Source organism: Nesoenas mayeri (genome assembly GCF_963082525.1).
Source record: "Nesoenas mayeri genome assembly, chromosome: 2".
In the NCBI taxonomy this organism is placed as follows: domain Eukaryota; kingdom Metazoa; phylum Chordata; class Aves; order Columbiformes; family Columbidae; genus Nesoenas; species Nesoenas mayeri.
This window is the reverse complement of record NC_137543.1, coordinates 142,323,478-142,343,134: the sequence shown is the minus strand read 5'-3', so window position 1 is coordinate 142,343,134 and position 19,657 is coordinate 142,323,478. Positions and strand designations below refer to the sequence as shown.

The 19,657-nt window shown below is 38.5% G+C and overlaps 1 protein-coding gene across 1 annotated transcript in view; it reads left to right on the top strand.

Moving 5' to 3' along the window:
• Positions 1-19,657, top strand: part of CUBN (cubilin) — a gene marked incomplete at both ends in the record, with an annotated part of 142,108 nt that overhangs the window by 22,278 nt on the left and 100,173 nt on the right. Inside the window, 10 exons of the mRNA XM_080338517.1 lie at positions 172-328; positions 944-1,122; positions 1,608-1,770; positions 1,963-2,179; positions 3,170-3,300; positions 9,071-9,257; positions 12,003-12,163; positions 12,688-12,869; positions 13,539-13,695; positions 16,209-16,396. Coding sequence (XP_080194643.1) covers positions 172-328; positions 944-1,122; positions 1,608-1,770; positions 1,963-2,179; positions 3,170-3,300; positions 9,071-9,257; positions 12,003-12,163; positions 12,688-12,869; positions 13,539-13,695; positions 16,209-16,396 — 1,722 coding nt within the window. The remainder of the gene's footprint in view (positions 1-171; positions 329-943; positions 1,123-1,607; positions 1,771-1,962; positions 2,180-3,169; positions 3,301-9,070; positions 9,258-12,002; positions 12,164-12,687; positions 12,870-13,538; positions 13,696-16,208; positions 16,397-19,657) is intronic.

The following is a 19,657-nucleotide window of genomic DNA, read 5'->3' as shown; positions in this document are numbered from 1 at the left end:
TGACAATTACTTTGATGGCTCTTTGTCCCTTTATAAATAAGTAAAACAGTTACTCTTTTTTTTTTTTTTTTTTAAATTTAGCAGTTCCTGTGAGATTATAATTTGCTCAGGATATCAGATCCCAACACTTTCATGATCTCACATATTTCTTTTTTTCTTTTTGATGACTAGGTTCGAGATGGTGACAGTGAGGTGTCTTCTCTTATAAGAAAGTTCTGTGATAGTACACTTATGTCTCCAATCATTTCTACTAGCAACAGCCTCTGGATCAAGTTCAAGTCCGATGCATCTGTGCAAAGGGCTAGCTTCAGAGCCATTTATCAAGTTGGTAAGAGGAACTGGTGACGTGCTCAGTCAACTGATCTATAATTTGGACACTTTCAGTCATTTCAGTGTCATATTATCCGTATTATGGGCCTAAGACAAACATCAAAAGAAAGGAAATTAAAAATAATAGAGCCAGCTTATCTATTTGTTGCTGCTTTTAGAAATGCTAAGATGCTGTCTGCAATAGGTCTGTTTTCTGGCACTCCTACCATTCTTGGAAATGCACCTCCCATTGCTTCTATTAATGATAAATCACTTACCACTAACATAACAAAGATGCTATAGCTATAATTCTACCTAAATATTTTTATTTTCATTATCCCTACCTTTTACTCTTTAATCATCAAGTCTGTCTGTGTGAAACAAATGAGTCAAATTCCTAAGTTTTCATGAGCACTGTTAGATTGGTCTTCTGTGTATACATTTATGCTATAATTGTAGCAATACGTTCTTTTAAATATGTTCTTAATGACACTTGGATGATCTGTAGTAGAGCTGTAAGAAGGTTTTTAGGGCTGATTTTCTTCTAATTCCATAGTGATGTTTGATAGACATCCCATTATACATTCCTTGAAACCATTTATCACAAGTGCTGATCCTTGGTGTCTCTTGGCAGCCTGTGGAGGCTCCTTGTCTGGAGCAGGCACTATCCGTTCACCTTACTACCCCAGGACGTCCCCTCACCCAAAGACCTGTGAGTGGATCATCTCCCAGCCACCTGGTAAAGTGGTGGTACTTAACTTTGTCGACTTTGATGTTCGAAATGCAACCACTTGTGACTTGGACTACATTGAGGTAAAGAATAATACTCATATACTATGAAAAGCAGATAGATCCTTATCTGTATGTTCCTTTTCATACTCATCTCCACCAAAGCAGAACTGCTTGACAGACAAGCACTTCTACAGTAGTTATATAAACTTTTCCAGGTTCATAATGGGACCCCAAATCTTTTCTTTGTTCTCCAAAGTTGGTATGCCCATTTTGATAATCAGAGATGAGTATCAGATGTCTTTAATTATTAAAGACAGACCTGGGTTTGGATGTTTGTGTGCTACTTACTGTTGAGGGCATAAGATCTCATCTTTTCTCCATCTGACACCTTTTGGGTGGGACAGTCCTTCTCTGGCAGTCATAAGGTTGCATTGTATATGCCTGTAGTAGGGTAGGGTTTGACTTAGTAACAAGCTCTTCTATATGGTTCTTATTAATTCATTTATGTTTGCAACTTCAATATAGTAGAAATTTGTATGAGATATTTTGAATACACTGTTCTCCAGGTCAAAGATGGCAACAACACAGACTCTCCTCTTTTGTATAAATACTGTGGTACAACTGGACCATCTAGAGTGCAGTCTACACAGAACAATCTCTATATCAAATTCAGAGCTTCCTCTCTTACCAGCCTTGGTTTCAGAGCTGAATATTGGCCATTAGATACAGGTAAGGACTTTTTGTTGTTTTCTTTGTAGAGTGTTGGGACTTTCCATATTTTCCTGTACACTGAAAACTTTTGTGTAGTATGCATTGAGGAATAAAAGACTATGAAATTTCAGAAAGAAAAATATCCAATTTTATAAGTGCCTAAATTTTTAATAAGTATATTGTTTAACCTGATGTTTTAAATCTCTACAGTATGTGGAGAGACTTTCACTGGGCCAGAAGGAACCATTACAAGTCCAGGTCATCCAGATGTCTACCCACATGGTATTAACTGTACCTGGATTATCTCCATTCAACCCGGCTACCTTATCCGTCTGACATTCACTTCATTTAACTTGGAATTTGAAGACAGTTGCAGAAAGGATTATCTTGAAATATATGACAACAGCACTGTGCAAAAATTGGGAAGGTGAATATGTCTATTAGCCTACAGAGTTGAATTACTGAAGAGTGAGTACTGTCCTGTAGATCTCGACATCCAATTTGTTTCCTTAAATTTTGTGGAGAGATTAACTTCTCTGCATTACAGAAACAATACCAGTAATTTCTCTGCCTAAGGCAGTAGAGGCAGCTTGCTTTCTTTGACCATAGGATGAGAAGCATATTTCATAAATATCGTACTGGGAGAAACTAGCTTGTGTCATGAGGACAGTTGTTTTAAGGACAGGTTTTAGTAGCTGGCATTGTCCAGCTCCATTAACATTTTGATTTATGGGAAATAAATTCAAAAGCGTCTGTGCAAGGAAAAGATGTGATTTGAAGCATTTGCAGAAGTGAAAGATTACTTTAAAAATTGTACATTTGGATCTCAGCAAAAACTAAACTGAAGTCTGCATTTTAGAGGATTTTGTTTTCACTTTCTCCTGATATGTGATTTTATCTTAGGGAAGAATCTTTGCTTTTTTTCTCCCTTCACCAGCTGCAGTATACACAGGGTTTTCTTGCCACCCTAAAATTCAAGAACATCTGAACTACTTGGGAACAGTATCCCGCTGCAGCTACAGCCTGTAAAGTAGTTGGCTGACATGGCAGTATTTTGGAAAATAAGAAGCAAATGACTCTCATATTATAATGGAGAGCATTTTGCAATCTTAGCCTTTGGCCAGCCACTCTGACTCCTACAAAAGAACAGAATACATTGTAGGTATGGAATAGAATAATTTCAATAAGAATTCGGCAACTTGATGAACAGTTTCTCCATCAACTTTACCATGCAAGATTGGACACGTAGTGTGCTATTTAGTCCCATCACACAGGGTCTATGGGGTCTGTATCATCCAAAGGAGACATTTGTGTATGTGTAGCTGCTCAAACCTCTCAGGAAAGCTGAATCCTCTTCCAGGAATATAGATGCCCCATAAAGTGCTGCCATTCAATTTGAGGCATCTTTTTGCTGCAGGTACTGTGGAAGATCAATTCCACCTTCTCTCACTAGTGGTGGCAACATGATGATGTTGTACTTCGTGGCCGATTTCAGCATTGTATCTGAGGGCTTCTCAGCTAATTATATCTCCCTGGATGCAACAAAAGGTAATATCTCAGTCTGTTCATTATGCAAATTAAATGTTTTCAGCTGTCACTATATAACCACTACTAGAAACAGAAACATTCTGTTAACAGAAGACTGCCTGGTGCCTCTTCAACCCCTTCTTATCTATCCTGCTTTATTCACAAGCCTTTTCCTCCCTAGGAAAGCAGAAAGCAATTCCTGTAAGCAGCACTGCTGTTTTCTTTAAAATGCTGGTACGAGCTGACATGGCAGAACTGCATGAATTATTTAGGAAAATTATTTTCTGAATTTGCTTTATCCATTCTGAGCTAAGTATGTGTGATCTGAGAAGCTTAGCAAACATGGACAACTCATTTGAATCGAAGACTCTCAGATGCCATGAAAATTAATTTAGTCCCAATTAAGATGCAATATTGATAATAGGCAGAGTCGTCATATAGGATGAAATTTAATAAAGCAGCAAAATAACCTGAAAGCACAAGCTGGTTTTTTTCATCACAATGCAGTGCAACATTTCTGTCTCCAGAAGAGTACAAGGCTCCTGTTATGTCTTAAATCTGTATCTCCTTTTAAGGGTCCCAAGACATACATCACTAGGGAAAAGACTACTGAAGAATGACTGTCCTTTCCCTTAGTTCTCTAAAGCAGATAAAAACTAACAAATTGCTCAGAATTCTAATTGGTTTGAGGGTTTTCCAGGGTGGGGGCACATCTGTGTTTTCAAACTATGCTGAGCCCACCATACCTGGTCCAACATTTGCACATCTCTCCAGCACTGAAACTGTTTTAGCAGTGATTGAGCTGCGCTCTCGAAAGAGCAGCCTCCTGGTGAAAGACTATAACTGCTGCTTCCGTACCCCCAACAGACTTGTGTCTGCTATTGATCTTGTCACTGCTAAACACAGATTTATGTGGGTAGGGGGACAGGTTCTGCCTAGCAGAATTAAACCACAGAAGAGGTAGAGTGGGACAATGAAAACCAGTAAAAATGGGAATAGATTTCTAGCTGGGTTATTTGCATATCCATCACTAACCAGTTTCTAGCTGGTTTATATGTGTGTGTGCAGGATATAAGGGTTTTATTAGATGAATAGCAGACATTCATAGTACTCATCCAGGCAGACATAAACTACCAATGGCTTCTTACTGTTTGCTATTATTTGCTTTAATCCTTTTATTTTTCCTACTTTCTGGGTTTCTCCAACCTGCTTAAAAACAGAAAAATTTCCAATTTCTACCTTGTAAAAAATAACTCCTTTATTGGTGACAGCTTGGAAAATTTGGCTATTATTTCATCTCTCAAGCATGTGTGTAGGCGAGACCATTACAGATTTTGCCACTGTTTTTGTTCACTACCAGATAACTTATAAATCCAAATAATCCATTTTCTCAGCTGCCTTCTTTCATACTTGATTTATTTGGCATGGTAACAAAAAAGCCAGTAAAAACTATTAAGATTTAATGAGAACTATTCCAAGAAAGAAATTTCTATTCTTTAGAAAATAATAGGCCAAAAAGCAAGTTCTACTTTTAAAAGTCTTTCCAAGAAAGAGTCTGTAGTTTGAAAACTGAATTTTTACTAGTGAGAAACTGTGAAATTATCAGCTTTATAAAAGAAGTGTTTTGTGAGCCTGTTTTTGCAGCTGCAAACTGTAACTTCTGTAAATATGGTTGTTGCTTGTTAATGTGATTTTTACTTTACCTCCTATTAATATTTCATGGGCAGATTTCATTCCTTCCTAACTCTTCTCATAGCAGCTCTTCTCATAGTTCATCAAGATTAAAATATTCTGTACTCAACATTAATCCATACTTCTGTCTCACTCAGACCTACAACTATGATCTCTAGAATAAATGTTTTTTTCACTTCAACCACTATAGTTTGCAGAATTATGGCAAAGTAGCAGATAACTACAGGAACGGAGAGTAATAAAATTACAATAACTACAATATTTTCTTTACAGAGATTCATTTCTTTTGATGCCAGTACAAGCATAGTAGTACTTTAAAATTGTCAAATACTGGACTGCTAACATTCATTTTTGATTAAGAATAAAGTGTTTTGAAGTCACTGTGGCCTGAGAGAAGGCAAATGTGTGTATGTACATTTTGCTACAAGAAGCAACTCCCCATTTCCCTGAAATCATGTCAAGTTTAGTTTTCCCACTGTGAGATGTTTAGGGCTGATATTCATCTTATGTATATCCAGTTACACTAAGGTATCAAACTGCTGAACATAATTATATATGAAATATTTACCAAAGCTATGAATTTTTTTTTCTTTACATCTGCTGCCTAGTTTGACTTTTTCTGCTAAGGAAAATATGGTTCTAATAATGTTTCTTGTGCAATAAGAATCCCTCATGTTTCTGAGCTGTTTTCTTAGCCAGCTACAGTGTAACCAATATCAGAACTAGTCAAAGCTGTTCTGGTTCATATTAGATGTTTCAATAGGCTTTTGCCTCAAGTTATTTTACAGAGAATGAGCTATTGAAAAGAGGGATAAGATTATCCAAAAAAAAGGAGTAAAAAAAAGATAAATATAAGCGAGGAAAAAAAAGGTCTTTGTGTAAAACAAAACTAATTTTCTTCTCTATGCATCTTAGAAAAAAAAAGTTTTTGTTAGCGTGATTTGTATGTGATATATTAATTAGTTGGAAAGTAGCCTGAAAATAATGACAAAGTTGTATTTCCTGCTCAAAAAATGTGAATGCCATGAGATACAGCCGTGGCTATGGTCCATGAAGTGCAAACAATTGTTTTAGCAGTCTGCCAGCTGGTAGCTGTGAATAGCTCATATAGCAGGAATACAAATGGAAATCCATCAGTCAAATATACCCATACGACACACAGTTGTTTAAAATGTATATTGCCCACTTAATCTATCTGTACATTGGGTGCTCAGTTCTTGGCCATCTTTCTGTCTTCTAAAAGGAAAGTCACATGGAAAGCATGGTAATATTTAGATTTATTTCCTAGAGTACATGTCTCAAATACCAGATAGACAAATGTCACTACAACCGTGTAAGTGTTATGACAGACTTTAAGGGTTTTCTTTTGCCCATCTTGGCTGTCCATAGCACAAATACTGAAAAATCTTTGAAAGGGCTCAGTCTTTCCTGGAAGTGTTGATCAGGGTCTTGAAAAATCCAGACCACAATTTTTCAATAGGAATAACACAGTGTATGTATTTTATTGTCCTCAACTTCTTCACAAGTGGTAATTTGTTTTAATTTGAAATGGGGTATTGTGCAGTATTTTAAAAAAATTTATTTCGAGCAAAGACAGGAATGGAAAGTAATGATTGAACGAGGCTGAGCAAAGACATCAAAAAAAGCTGAAGTTCTACATGAACCTTGGGCATCTGCTCAGCTCATCCTGAGTGTCCAGAAAAAGGCTCAATCAGCTGGTGACTGGCAACCTGTTAGACCACTGTAACTTGGTTATGTTTGATCAGGGTATTAGTTTGCCTATATATGCCTATAGATGTGTATACACCTCTGTAGTGTGTGTAAATTAGCAGAAGACAGTTGGATATTCTTCTTGAACAGCTGTACCCCATGCTCCTAAGGGATTTGGGTCTGAAACAACACAAAGGGCCTCTGTGTGCCTTCTTGTTGAAAATTAAGCCTGTGAGCATCTGCCAGCAGCAGTAACAGAAGGCCCTGAAGTGCAGATGAGCTTTTCCATTGCCTGTGGAGAGGAATATACTTCATGTGATAGTTTCTTCCTTTTTATTGTTTGTTTGGTTTTTTTTTTCCTAAACATGCATAGTGTTACATAAAGGTCTAATTGTTAGGGATCCCAGTTTTCCTTTGGCAGACCAAGACAGAAAGAAAACTGCCATTTTACATATGACACTATAGTTTTATTTTTTATTAATTAGAATGGTGGCAAATGATGAATATCACGTTATGGGAGAAAACAGGAATATAATTTTCTGCAGTATGCATGATTGCATGAGTGAGTGGTACTAAAGCTGGTATTTTTCTCTACACTTGGCTATTACAGTGGGTTACTGCCATTTATGGCATTTTTTTTCAGAAGAGCAAACACACACAGTACCAAAATCAGAAAGCAGATTGAATAGTTTTCAAAACCTCACACGCTGGCAAGGCAAGATGTGCGATTGTCCTTTACAATTGCCACTGCCTTCTGTTTTTCATAAGCTGCAGTAAGTGTCTTCAAACTAAACTGAATTCATATTTTTTCCAGGCATATAGCAATTACATTACAGAGTTAGACTGCATTCTGAACTTTGGCAAAGGAGTCAAAGTCCTGTTTTTCTGATAACTTTGCTAATAGCTAATAGCTTTCCTGCCCAAGCACCCCCCCAAATGCCATGTTAGTGAGGTGAGTGCAGAAGGGGAGTGCCAGCACTCCTGCTGAAAACAGAACACAACGAATGAATCCAGCTACCAGAAGAGCACTGGCTGACACAAAATGTGGGTTCATTTATGCTTTTCCTAATCATCATAGCAGCATCTAACTTGGATTTATTTCGCTGTAGCCAGAAGTCTGACGTTTCTAAGGCAATCACTGTTCCACCTTTTGTATTTATCCCCCTTAGCTCATAAGACAGAAATGTGAAGTGTAGAGCAGTATAGAGGATCCAGTTTAAAACAGCACACTTGGGATATGAATTTCTGTATGGATTACTCCTAAGAAAAGAAATTTTGGTGAGGGAGGCAACCAGGACAACTCTGTGGAATTTCTTCTTAAAAGGGCTGATAAAAATATTTTGGCTTCTGTGTTGCTGATTTTACCCTAAGGGCCCTTATCTAGTACCATCAATTTTAATATTCTCCAGGCTGAAAGCTAGCATTCATGCTCCCAGCCTCTGAGTGGATAAGGAATGGCAGCATTGCAACATCTCTAACCATTAAACATGCATGAGTCAGGCACCTACCAACCTGCCATTCCCAAATCAGAAGGAAATAATTAGTTTAAAATAAGTAACCTAATAAATATGTGCACACTTTCGTTTTAATTTTTATTGCTTTTTGTGTAATGAGCCATTAGGAAAAACTTGGGTCACATTTCTTTTTGACTTGTCAATACCAAAGTACAGTCCAATGACAGAAAATGATTGGCCTGTTTCTGTGTCATGTTTCTTTGTTCTCGTAATGGTGAAGTAGAAACATGAGTCTGGTAGCTAGCTTTGGGGCTATTTATCTCACAGAAAACATTTTCAACAGAGGTCTTCCAGGTGACCAGGTATGTAAAAAAAAAGAACATTAAATATATACCATTAAAAGCAAAAACATTTTAGTAGTTAGAATGGATATGGGGCAGACATAGAAATGACAGAGCTTAGACATGGAGGGCCTGAGCTGTAATTTCATAACTTGCCCTTAAATTATTATGTAATATATCATCTCCTCATAGCTAGAAACTGTATTCAGTTTCCACCACCACTGCTTTTCAGAAATTCAGGAATCCTGCCTTTTGTGTTGATCAAGACATCCCTTTCAGTTTTCCTTCTCTGCTTACTTGGGTTTTAGGTCAAAGCCAACTTAGGCAGCTGGAACTACTCTTACATAGCCTGTTTATTACAGACACAGTGTTATGGTAAAAGCTGAACAAATCAACTCAAATCTAAGATTTTCCATGAAAAAGCTGGGTCCTGGTTTTAGTTTATAGTGAAGACATTTAGCACTAAGGTGTGTCAAGGAAGAGTTATAATGCACAGGAGCAAAGGATGTTTGCTCCTTTACTGGAAGCAGAAATTTCCTGTTAATTTTGCATACACATTTAATTGATTCATATATGTTTCTTTTCTTTTTAAAGTGTGCTCACATGACTACAGTACTGAAACTGGTGTGCTAACATCTCCAAACTATCCCAATAACTACCCTGTCCGGATGGAGTGTATATACACCATCACAGTGGGAATAAACAGACAGATTGTACTGAGCTTCACCAACTTCAGCTTGCACGGGAATAAACGCTGTACTGAGGATTATGTAGAAATCAGGCAAGTCTGATTATTTCTCTTGTTCTTATTACTGTTAACAATGGAAGTTGTCCAAATCCAGTTAGGTATGTTCAAAAGCCATAGTTTTAACTATACACCTGTGCTGTCAATGTGGGACCTTAAATGCTACCTTTTCCTCCTCCCACCCTGCTCTGTTGTTGGCTTTCCCGCTTGGTAAATTCCAGTTCTCAGAGACAGTGAAGTGTGTAGACTGGTTCCCATGCACTGCATTCTGGTTATTTTCCTCAGTGCAGAAACAAGAATTTTATTACCTGTTTTGTGGCATATTCTCCATGATATTTGAAAAGTCGTGGCAGTCAGGTGAAGTCTCTAGTGACTGGAAAATGGGGAACATTGCACCCATTTTTTAAAAGGGTAGAAAGGAGGACCCCCAGACATGTGCCCAGAAAGATCATGGAGCAGATTCTCCTAGAAGCTATGCTAAGGTACATGTAGGACAGGGAGGTGATTTGAGACAGCCAGCATGGCTTCACCAAGGACACATCCTGTTTGACCAAACTAGTGGACTTCTATGATGGAGTAACTACACGATCTGGACTTCTGTAAGGCCTTTGACACACTTTCCCACAATATACTTCTCTCTTAATTAGAGAGATATGGATTTGATGGGTGGACTGTTTGGTAGATGAGAAACTGGCTGGATGGTTGCATCCAGAGAGTAGTGGTCAATGGCTCAATGTCCAGATGGAGATCAGTGACAAGTTATGTTCCTCAAGGGTCCATATTGGGACCAGTACTGTTTATAATATCTTGATCAGTGATATAAATAGTGGGATCAAGTGCCCCTGCAGCAAGTTTGCACATAACACCAAGCTCAGGGGTCCAGCTGATAACCCTGAGGGATGGGATGCCATCCAGAGGGACCTGGACAAGCTCAAGAAATGGACTTCTGTGAACCTCATGAGGTTCAACAAAGCCAAGTGCAAGGTCCTGCACCTGGATTGGAGCAACCAAGTACATGTCCTTTCTGCTGTGTTGCTGTACAGGATTTGCACTTTGCAGTATCAGTGCACCCATTTTTGTCCTCATGAGCCAGCTCCCTAGATGAACCATGTCCGCAGAGCACTAGTGTATTTTTTCACTCTGAGCACGCCATGTATTTCCATAACCTCAAGGAGCACCATGATAAAACTTATTCTGAACACTATACCAGATATTCTATATGGGTTATTTTGCTGTAAGTAGTGTCTTATTTTTTAGAACCAAACAAAAAGCTGCCTGCTGAACTTGCAGTATTGAGATTTTGAATTCCTGTTGAGTTAGCTGTTTTTTCAGCTGTACATACAAACTGGACAAAGTTATGAAAAACTGAAAGGCTTTTTCAATATTTTCTAAGTGTTTCATTTTTTCATTTTAAAACAACAATCTGAGATTAAATTTAATCTAACTTTATTTTAATGGTTAACACCTCAATTCGGGGTAGACCTGAATGATAACAGTTTGGTGGTTTTTTTCACTTTTTCACCTTGGGAACTGAAAACAGTGATTTATTGCATAAATATATCTCTATTGTCACTATGAAGAGCTCAGCAGCATTAAACAGGTTTTAAGATATGACCAGAACATTACTAAATGCAACTCAGCACATTTCTGCTGCCATAACTGGATTTCCAGAATGCCTTATCAAACCTGATACCTACAGTTAAATGGGGTAGCTAGATAAGTCTTAGGTGAGGTGCCACTCTGGTTTCTTGTCCTGAGGTGTCCTCTGACAAGCTGCATTCAGTCAACTAAGAAAATTGTTCATCTGACCACAGCTGCAGAGCCCGAGATGCAAGTGAGGGGAGGTTCTGGCACAGTTCTTGAACTGCCAGTAACCTGAGACAGCAGCAAGCGGCTTAAGCTGGGATGGTAAGAAAACAGAGTAGCAAGTAGGAATTTCTCCAAAAGCAGGTATAAACCTATGAAAACATAATGGAAAGTATTACTGTCCACTTAAAAAGCGTTGTATCAAGATTATGCTCTTATTTAGATACAAATGTATTTATTATTGTCCTAATGACCTCTAGGGTATTTGTAACATCAAAGTGTTTAAAGATAAAGTTAGAAAGAAATTGATAAGCAGGTTGTTACTGCCTTTTTTACTCCCATGAAACATGCACAGGTAGCAAACCAGAATATTAGATGTGCATCCTGATTCCAGTATTAGAAAATATTACTAGAAATATTACTTCATTTAAAAATAAGAAATGTTTGTAGGAACAATTCTGAAAGATAAGAAAATACTTCAAAACATGCACCCAGAAAGGGGTTCCCATTTGTGTGGTGGCAAATACACTTTTTTTTCCTTTTTTTTTTTTTAAATACGTCAGCTCATCTGGTTTTGTGTCAGCCTAAACAGTAAGAAGTGACCAAACTGTTATTTGTTCAAATTAGAAGATTACCTTTGGTTACATCAATGATTTGGCACATGTATGATACAGAGATGCTACCCCTGCAGCATCCAGTCTACTTGAGAAACTTCTTGAGTCTGTCATTGTATTGACAGACTCTGGACATGCTGCTGAGATGAGAGACCAGACATACCCAGCAAGCAGGTGCTTTTGGTAGGACTTCTTACTGTCAAGTAGCAGGACTCCTCCACTATTTGGCAGCTGTATTGCTGGGGAAGGTGAAGAGCTAGGATTGGTCTTTCCCAGGCCTGAAAGAATTCCAAGACTTTTCATTTGTCAACATTCCTCATGGTTTTTCTGTTTGACCCAAAATTCTTCTCTATCATTCTAGAGATGGAGGCTATGAAACTTCCCCTTCTCTTGGAAAATACTGTGGTACAGACCTGCCTCCTGTTATAATCTCTCATGGTAACAAGCTGTGGATAAAATTTGTAAGTGACCAATATGGCACAAGAGAGGGATTTTCAGCAGAGTGGGATGGTACATCATCAGGTAAAGTGACTGCATCAAGTATAAAGCCATTTTACACATCTAATTTTTTAACCTTCATTTGTATTTAATGTGTCACCTTTTCCCCCACATCATTTCTGCTTCCCATGTTCTACAATCTCTCTACTAATTATATAGCACCATATAGTCATGGTGTGAAGATTAAGGATACAACTTTCTTGATCCTTGGGCTTTCTTTTACTCCAGAGGGAGTGATTACTACTCCCTTGATATAAGGTAGCATCATCTTTCTCATATGTTTAGGAAAGCAGTAACCAATAATTTAGTTGGCAGTTTTCTATTTGAAGATCAACTATCTATCAGGAGCACTATTCAGGTTAGATATTTTTAGGAGCTATGGGTTCTCTTCTGCTTACAACACTGTTGGCTAAATTCAGATTTTTGGGTCATCACTGAAGATATTCTGGGCATGTGAAGGAGGTCAGTAGTGTGAATCTCACACATCATGTCTAATTCTCTACTCTTTGAGGTGTTAAATGTTGCTTTGGTTTCTTTGCCATTTTCAGGTTGCGGTGGGACTTTGACAACAGCTTCTGGTATCTTCATGTCTCCCAACTACCCTATGCCATATTACCACAATTCAGAGTGCTACTGGCTGCTCAGAGGAAACAGAGGAACCCCATTTGAAATCCAGTTTGAACAGTTCCATCTAGATTATCACCCAAAGTGCGACTTCGATTACGTTGCGGTATGTACGCTGTGACGCTTTGCTGCGTAGGAGTCAGCTGAGTATGATGAGTACACAGGCAAGGAAAAACACATGGCCCCGGCCTTCAGATGTTTGTAAGTAAATAGATCCAGAATAGAAAAGCTCCATGCTGACATGCTACCTTCATATATACAGAGCTGTGAGAGATAAAGCAGCAGTGTCTGTGCAGCTTCTGGTAAGAAAAGCATTTGTGTCTAGATAGAAAGGCCACTGAAAGGAGGGCCACTCTCTATATCTTTTAAATTTGGTGCGTTTTGGACCAAGGCCTTAATATGCTCTCTGAGTAAATTACAAGGAAAAAGGCACAACAGTATCAATAACACTATTGTTAATCCCAAATTTCATATTTGAATTGTTGCAGAAATTATTTGAATATCTTTAATAGAGTCAAAATGGAGCGCAGATTTCTCCTCTTGGTGAGTAAGCCCCTCAAAATCCATCAGTATTTGGTTACTGGCTTCCTGCTTTTCCACTGATTTGCTTGTTTCTGAAATACCTGTCAGGCTTCCTCTCAGCAGGAACAGAATTTAACCTCTTATATATCCAGGAACAATTCCCTAAGCAGACATTTGTGAGGGGAAAATTCCTTTGATTTGTAATGTCATTGGATTTATTCATTTTTTTTTGTTGTTTGATTTTTGTTTGAAGGTATATGATGGCAACAGCAGTAATGCTAAACAGCTAGGTAAATTTTGTGGGGATCAGATACCACAAATCATCCATTCCAGTGGAGACACTGTGTATGTAAAACTAAGGACTGATAGCAGTCTGCAAGGTGGAGGCTTTTTAGCCAAATACAAACAGGGTAAGTAAGAAAAAGATGAGAAGAACATGTTTCTACAGTTCAGCTTGTTTCTGAAACTGCTTCTTGCAGTACTTGATCTTACGATTTCAGGAGCAGAGGACAATGTATATTATTGACCCAGATTCTCTAGTCTGCTACAGTCACAGAACACAGAGAGCTAAAATTATCAGCCCATCTATGCATGGTGGAGATTAGCTCCTTCCTAGAAGAAAGCTGATGAGGTGGCTCTGCTTCTGTCACTTGCACCAGTGGCACTTGCCACTCCAGATTTACTCAGAATATCAAGAGCTGGAAGTTTATAACAGGGCAGATTGAACTATTCTTGCTTTTCTGCTCAGCTGACTTTTTAACAGAGAAGGGAGATGATAGAAAAAAGCTTCTCTGCTCTTCTAGCAGCTTGCAAGGCAGAATGGCAAAGGACAAATGAGTTACTCTCAGTCATCCTGGATCACTGTGAGTGCTTAGGATCATTTAGCCTTCCTGGAACAGTTCAGAATGTTTCATTACTTTATATTGTATAGTAAGGGTCACATCTTTCTTGCAAACATTCTTTTTGTAAAATAGTTCTACCCCAGAAATACCAGAATAATAACATTTGGAGAAAAATCCAAGAAGATACATGACAAATTAGAGTTCTTTTGTTCTCAGTCATAACCTTGAATATTGTCCAGTGTTCACTTTTCTTTTTATACACTATAGCACGTGTGGTTAAATGCATATTGGAAGATGCAGGATTTCACTACATACAAAACGATTTGCAAGCATTTTTGCGTACTCTAAATATGACATGCCCAAGTAATAGAGATTGCTGTAAGTTTATAGACATTAAGTTGTCCAGTGTTTGGTAAATGGATTTCGAAAACAACAAAGCTATTCACCCACATATGGTGCATGTAATAATTAGAAGAGTGAGGGAGCCTTGACTCCCTCATTCCTTAAAGACATCACAGATTCATCTACCATGCACTTTTCAGACTGCAAAGTCAAGACAATGTATTAGAAAAAAGGTTCAACCCCCCTTTCATTAATTAAACAGAAAGAGCACTTTCAAAGCACTCAGATGTAGAACCTGAGCTATCAGATAATGTGATCTGCACTTCACATTCATATTTAATTCCTGAAGGTGCATCAGAGAAAGCTTTCAATGTCTTGCCCAGAAGCTAAAATTATGTAGGAAGTAGTACTATAAAATAAGGAAGCTTAGATGCAAGATGCGTTTATGTGTACATGAAAGCAATGTAACGATGAACTGGAAAACATTGCAAAGGAAAACATGGTATCAAGTTAACATTCAAAGGCACCTTTGTGTCTGATATGTTTCTAATAAAATCCTGATGGTAGGGGGTAGCAGCTTTTAACCATCTTGCATTCTTCAAAATCCATTTTGTGCTCTTCATCCTGTCCTTTCAAACAGTTCTGTGCTTCAGTGTAGCTTTGCAGACAAGCTCCACTCCACCTGACCCTGACCTTCAGCTGTATCCTGAGCATTTTGAAGTCCTAAAACCACAGACCTTGCTGCTTTGCAAATCATTTTGAAAGAATAAAAAAATTTGCAGGAGGTAGGTGTATCATCCCTAGTTACAGGCAACAGAACAGTTGTGCAAGTGAATCTCAGCTATTTCTGCTGTTCCAACACTGCAGATGTGCTGTACAAAGCCAAGAGCCTGTCCAGCTCCATGCCTCCTGCCCACTTTGCTGTGCATTACCCTGGTCTGCTCCTGATACACATCGTCTGCTGTCTCCAGACAAGGGATTGCACACATTGATATTTTCTGCCTTTAGCAAAAGTTCCATACAAGAAAATGAGACTTACTGACCTAATGCCATAATTGTAATTTCATTCTTTATCTAGTTTAGTTTCTTTTTCATTTTCTCTGCACTTCAAGGAAAATTCTCATTGTTCCAGGTGAGCATCCAGTTCTTACACTATGATGTTATTGGATGACTCACAAGGAAAATCATGGCTTCTTTATAAATAATTTCATGATCACTTCAAGTTCGCGGAGCTTAGAAAATCAAATACAAGTAGTGTACTTTTCATTGTTGTTTCAGCCAGGGATTATTTTTTTTTCCAGTTTGCTGAAATAAACCACTTTGATCCATATATCGAGCACCCTCTCTGAATTGTTTGAAATCACAGGGCAAATATCTATTAGTTAAAAAACAATAAACAGAAGAAAACATGTTTCAGGAATAACCATGTATTTAAAATTAAAGAAAACTGACAAAAATTGTGTATACTACATACACTGATGACTATGCAAGTGTCAGAAAAGAAGGGCATAGTAGAACTGAAGGACTCAAGTTTGGAAAGTCTGAATTTTGTTTGCAACATATGCAATGTATTCTTCAATAGGTCACAATCATCTTTCTGTATGATTTCTCTTCTCTATTCTGTGAATAAAATATTTCTCACCTTGTAATGCTACCTGTAACTTCAATTAGTAATTTTTTTTAGATATTGGGTTAATAAGCACTGCACAAGTATAAGTTTTTTTTAACTTTTTTTTCAGTTTGTCATGATGTGCTGACTGTTAACCGTAGCCACGGCATACTGGAAAGTTTAAATTATCCAAATAATTACCCATTACATGAACACTGCAACTGGACTATCCAAGCTACAAAGGGGAACACACTCAACTACAGTTTCACAGCCTTTGATTTAGAAGATGGATCTGACTGTGACCTTGACTTCTTAAAGGTATGTACCCAGATTCTAGAAACAAGAGAAATCAGGTCTTCTCCAATAAGGAAAAACAATAAGGATGCAGAAGACGAAGAGGAAATTTACCTTATCTACGCCTAGCCATTAAAAGTCAAGGGTTAAGTCCAAACAATTTGTCCCTATTTTGTCCATGATCAGTAAGGAGGGAAGTGGTGCCAAAGAGCATTTCATCCAGCCTGAAGACCGGTGTCTGCAACAGGGAGGATGAATCACTTTGCAGGTGCCTAGATTTGCTACAAAGCCTCCAGCTACCACCTCAGATTAGATGTACTGGCTTTTGTGAGTGAAGTGAGATGTCATGATTCCAGGTTCATAGAAAGAAGAAATCCTGAGATTAGTAAATCGATTACAAAAAGGCAATGAGTCCAATTATTTTCCTCTTGTCTTCATCTGAGAAGAAGTGAGCAATGTTCAAAAACCTTAAAATGTGTGATTTCTACATTTTTAAAGGGAGGGTTGCTCTGTCTCCTGTTTTATATCTTCCTTTTCATAATTAATCTGCTTCTTTAAAGGGACTGAAAGAAAATGAATTCACCCACAAACAAAATGAGAAATTTTTAGCCAAATAAAACCACCAGTTTAGCTAAAGCCAAGTGCTCTTTATTTTCATTTCCTCAAAAATTTTATTTTTAGGACAACAAAAAAGAGATTTTCTCTCAGTTTTTTACTTCGTACAGTGGGAAATACTGTGTAGTGAGGATTACTGCTATACTGAGGATTATAATCTCCTCTCTACAAATTTGCTGTTTTGCTGAACTAATCCATCCTTCAGATAATTACCTTTATACAGGATGACAGCATGTAGTCCCTGTGCTCTACTTACGTTTTGCACAAGAGGAATTGAAATTTAGAAAAGTGTTAGAGAAGGCTACTTACAGCCAAGGAGGGGCTAAGGAACAGTCCCCTCACTGGTGGGGATACTTACTTACACTGGGGTCTTGCAGAAAGTCCAGCCACAGACCTGATGGTGGGCTGGTCTGTTCCCTCTAGATGTTCTCCCTTTCTCCCTCTACCTCCTCACTGTGCCAGCTTTCACAGCTCAAAATTGGTAATAGACTGGCAAAAGTGATGTTCTTCCAGCTTTCTTCTCTTGGTGGCCAAGAATGGAAAGAAAGAATAGACATGTGAAAAAAACAAGGGAGCACTGTATTGAGAACTAACTATTAATCCTTGGTTCATTTTTTGTGAGGAGACTGAAAAAGAAACATCGAAGCCAAGCAGCTAGGTCAGTGCTAGTCTCAAGATGCTGAAGCCCTTGATCCATGAAAAGCAGGAGCCCTGCACACAGTAACCAGCCAGTGAGGCACAAGAGACTTGCCAGAAGACACTATTCTAGATGTAAGTCAAGGCCAGAGGAATAGTGCCAGATGCAAGGACCTGATCCAAAGCAGTTAAAGGAACAGAAATAAAACATATTAGAAGGAGTGAGGAGACAGGGAGAAGAAAAGTACTTGCTCTCTTTGTTTTAACAATTTTTCAGTGCTTCCAATCAAAGAAAATACAGACTGAAAGAAGTATAAAGAGGAAAATGCAAGGGAAAAACAGGATCATAGAAGTGTGTTAAGGAGGCTTTAGTTTGTAATTCATGTGACAGTACTTACAAATCTTTCTCCAAATGCCATTAAGAAATACCACTTGGAAAAGATGTTCTCACTTGGTTGTTGCATGCTGCACAAATATGTGCCATAGTGTAAAAAAAGAGAACAAGGTTGGACCAGCCAGGGAACTGAATAGTGTTTGCTCCCACCCTGTGTCTTGCGAAAGGGGAACATGTTGGCAAGGCCGTGAGTGCTCTGTGGTGTAGGGAAAAGGCAGAATAATCTGGAACAAGTGTGCAGTCAACTTTCTAAACTGATTGTAGCTATTTGGGACTTTTCTGTCTGAAATCTATGTGGAGTCTGATGCCACTGCAAATTTGGTAAAAGGTTAATAAAAAAAGTAAAAAGACTCATAGCTGTTCAGCTAAGATAAGTTGTTTTCTGCCACATGCTAGTTTTGAGATTGTTTTATTGCAAAGAGGCCTGAAAGGGGAGAGCTCTGATGCCCTGGCTAAGTGTAACACTGGGAAAACAGAGGTATAATCCTGTTTGCTGTAGTCCAAGAGGGTGGTATGTGGACTACGTCCCAGAACCCTTCGCTGTTTTCTTGGAGGAAATGGGAAGCTGCTGCTCAGATAGTTTCCAGGTAGCTGCATACACAAGCTGGAGTGGCCACTGGTGCTGACCAGGTGCTCTTTTTCCTCAGGTGCTGTTAGGTGCCCTTTTTCCCACCTTATTTTGGGTTTGGTGGCAGCAGGTCTCCCACCTCATCCCATTGCAGCAGACAGCAACACATCTTCTTAGCTCTGTGGCAGCCCAGACAGTAGCAGCCTGGTGCTCTGTGGCAGAGAGCAGGCGGCAGGTTGGTGACAATATTTGCTGCTACTTGCTGGGAGGCTGGGAATGGGAAGGACAAGAGTTAACTGTTAGGTTGGATTAGGTGATGATCACAGTTCTGGTGGTAAAGGGAGTAAGGGAAAGGGATATGTGATGGAGAAGGAGAAGATTAAATGTCTCAGAGGTGTTACGGCAGAGAGCTGGCCTGCCTGAGCAGAATAAAAAAAAAAAATAGCAGAGTTGCTTATAGAAGTCAGTGGGAGAAATAGATTTAATGCATCTGGACATATATTTATGACATTGCAAATGTCTCAAACTAGAACTCTGATTTTTTTGAAACTATTCTGAAGGAGAAAATCAAGGTGCTTGGTGGGTGGGGACAACTAGACTGGGCAAATTGCATTCATGAGTACTGCTGGACCTGGCCCACTGGACACTGTGGTTTTAGTCCCAGTCTCCATACTAGAAAAGGGCTTACTCTTCAGCTTTTACTTTAATTATGACTTACACTTCTGACACAAACCCACATGTAGTATACAAGAAAAGCATTTTGCCTTGTGACTAATTTAGTCTGATATACGCAGAATATATTAATTTGCTATTTGCTCCCTTACTCCACATGTGAGTCAGAAATTAAATACGTAGAATACTGTCAAAAGCAGAAGTTCTACACACAGGTATTTCTGGTGGTTGTCAGTTACCAAAGATATTATCATCACTTAGAACAAATAACTGTTTCAAATACAGGGCAAGGAAAAAAATAGTCAGATGTCCAAAGAGTACAAGTAAGTGCAAGTACAGTGCATGGTTGTCCCAGACTGAAATGCAGTCACAGCTGTACAACGAGAAGCCAGCCATGTAT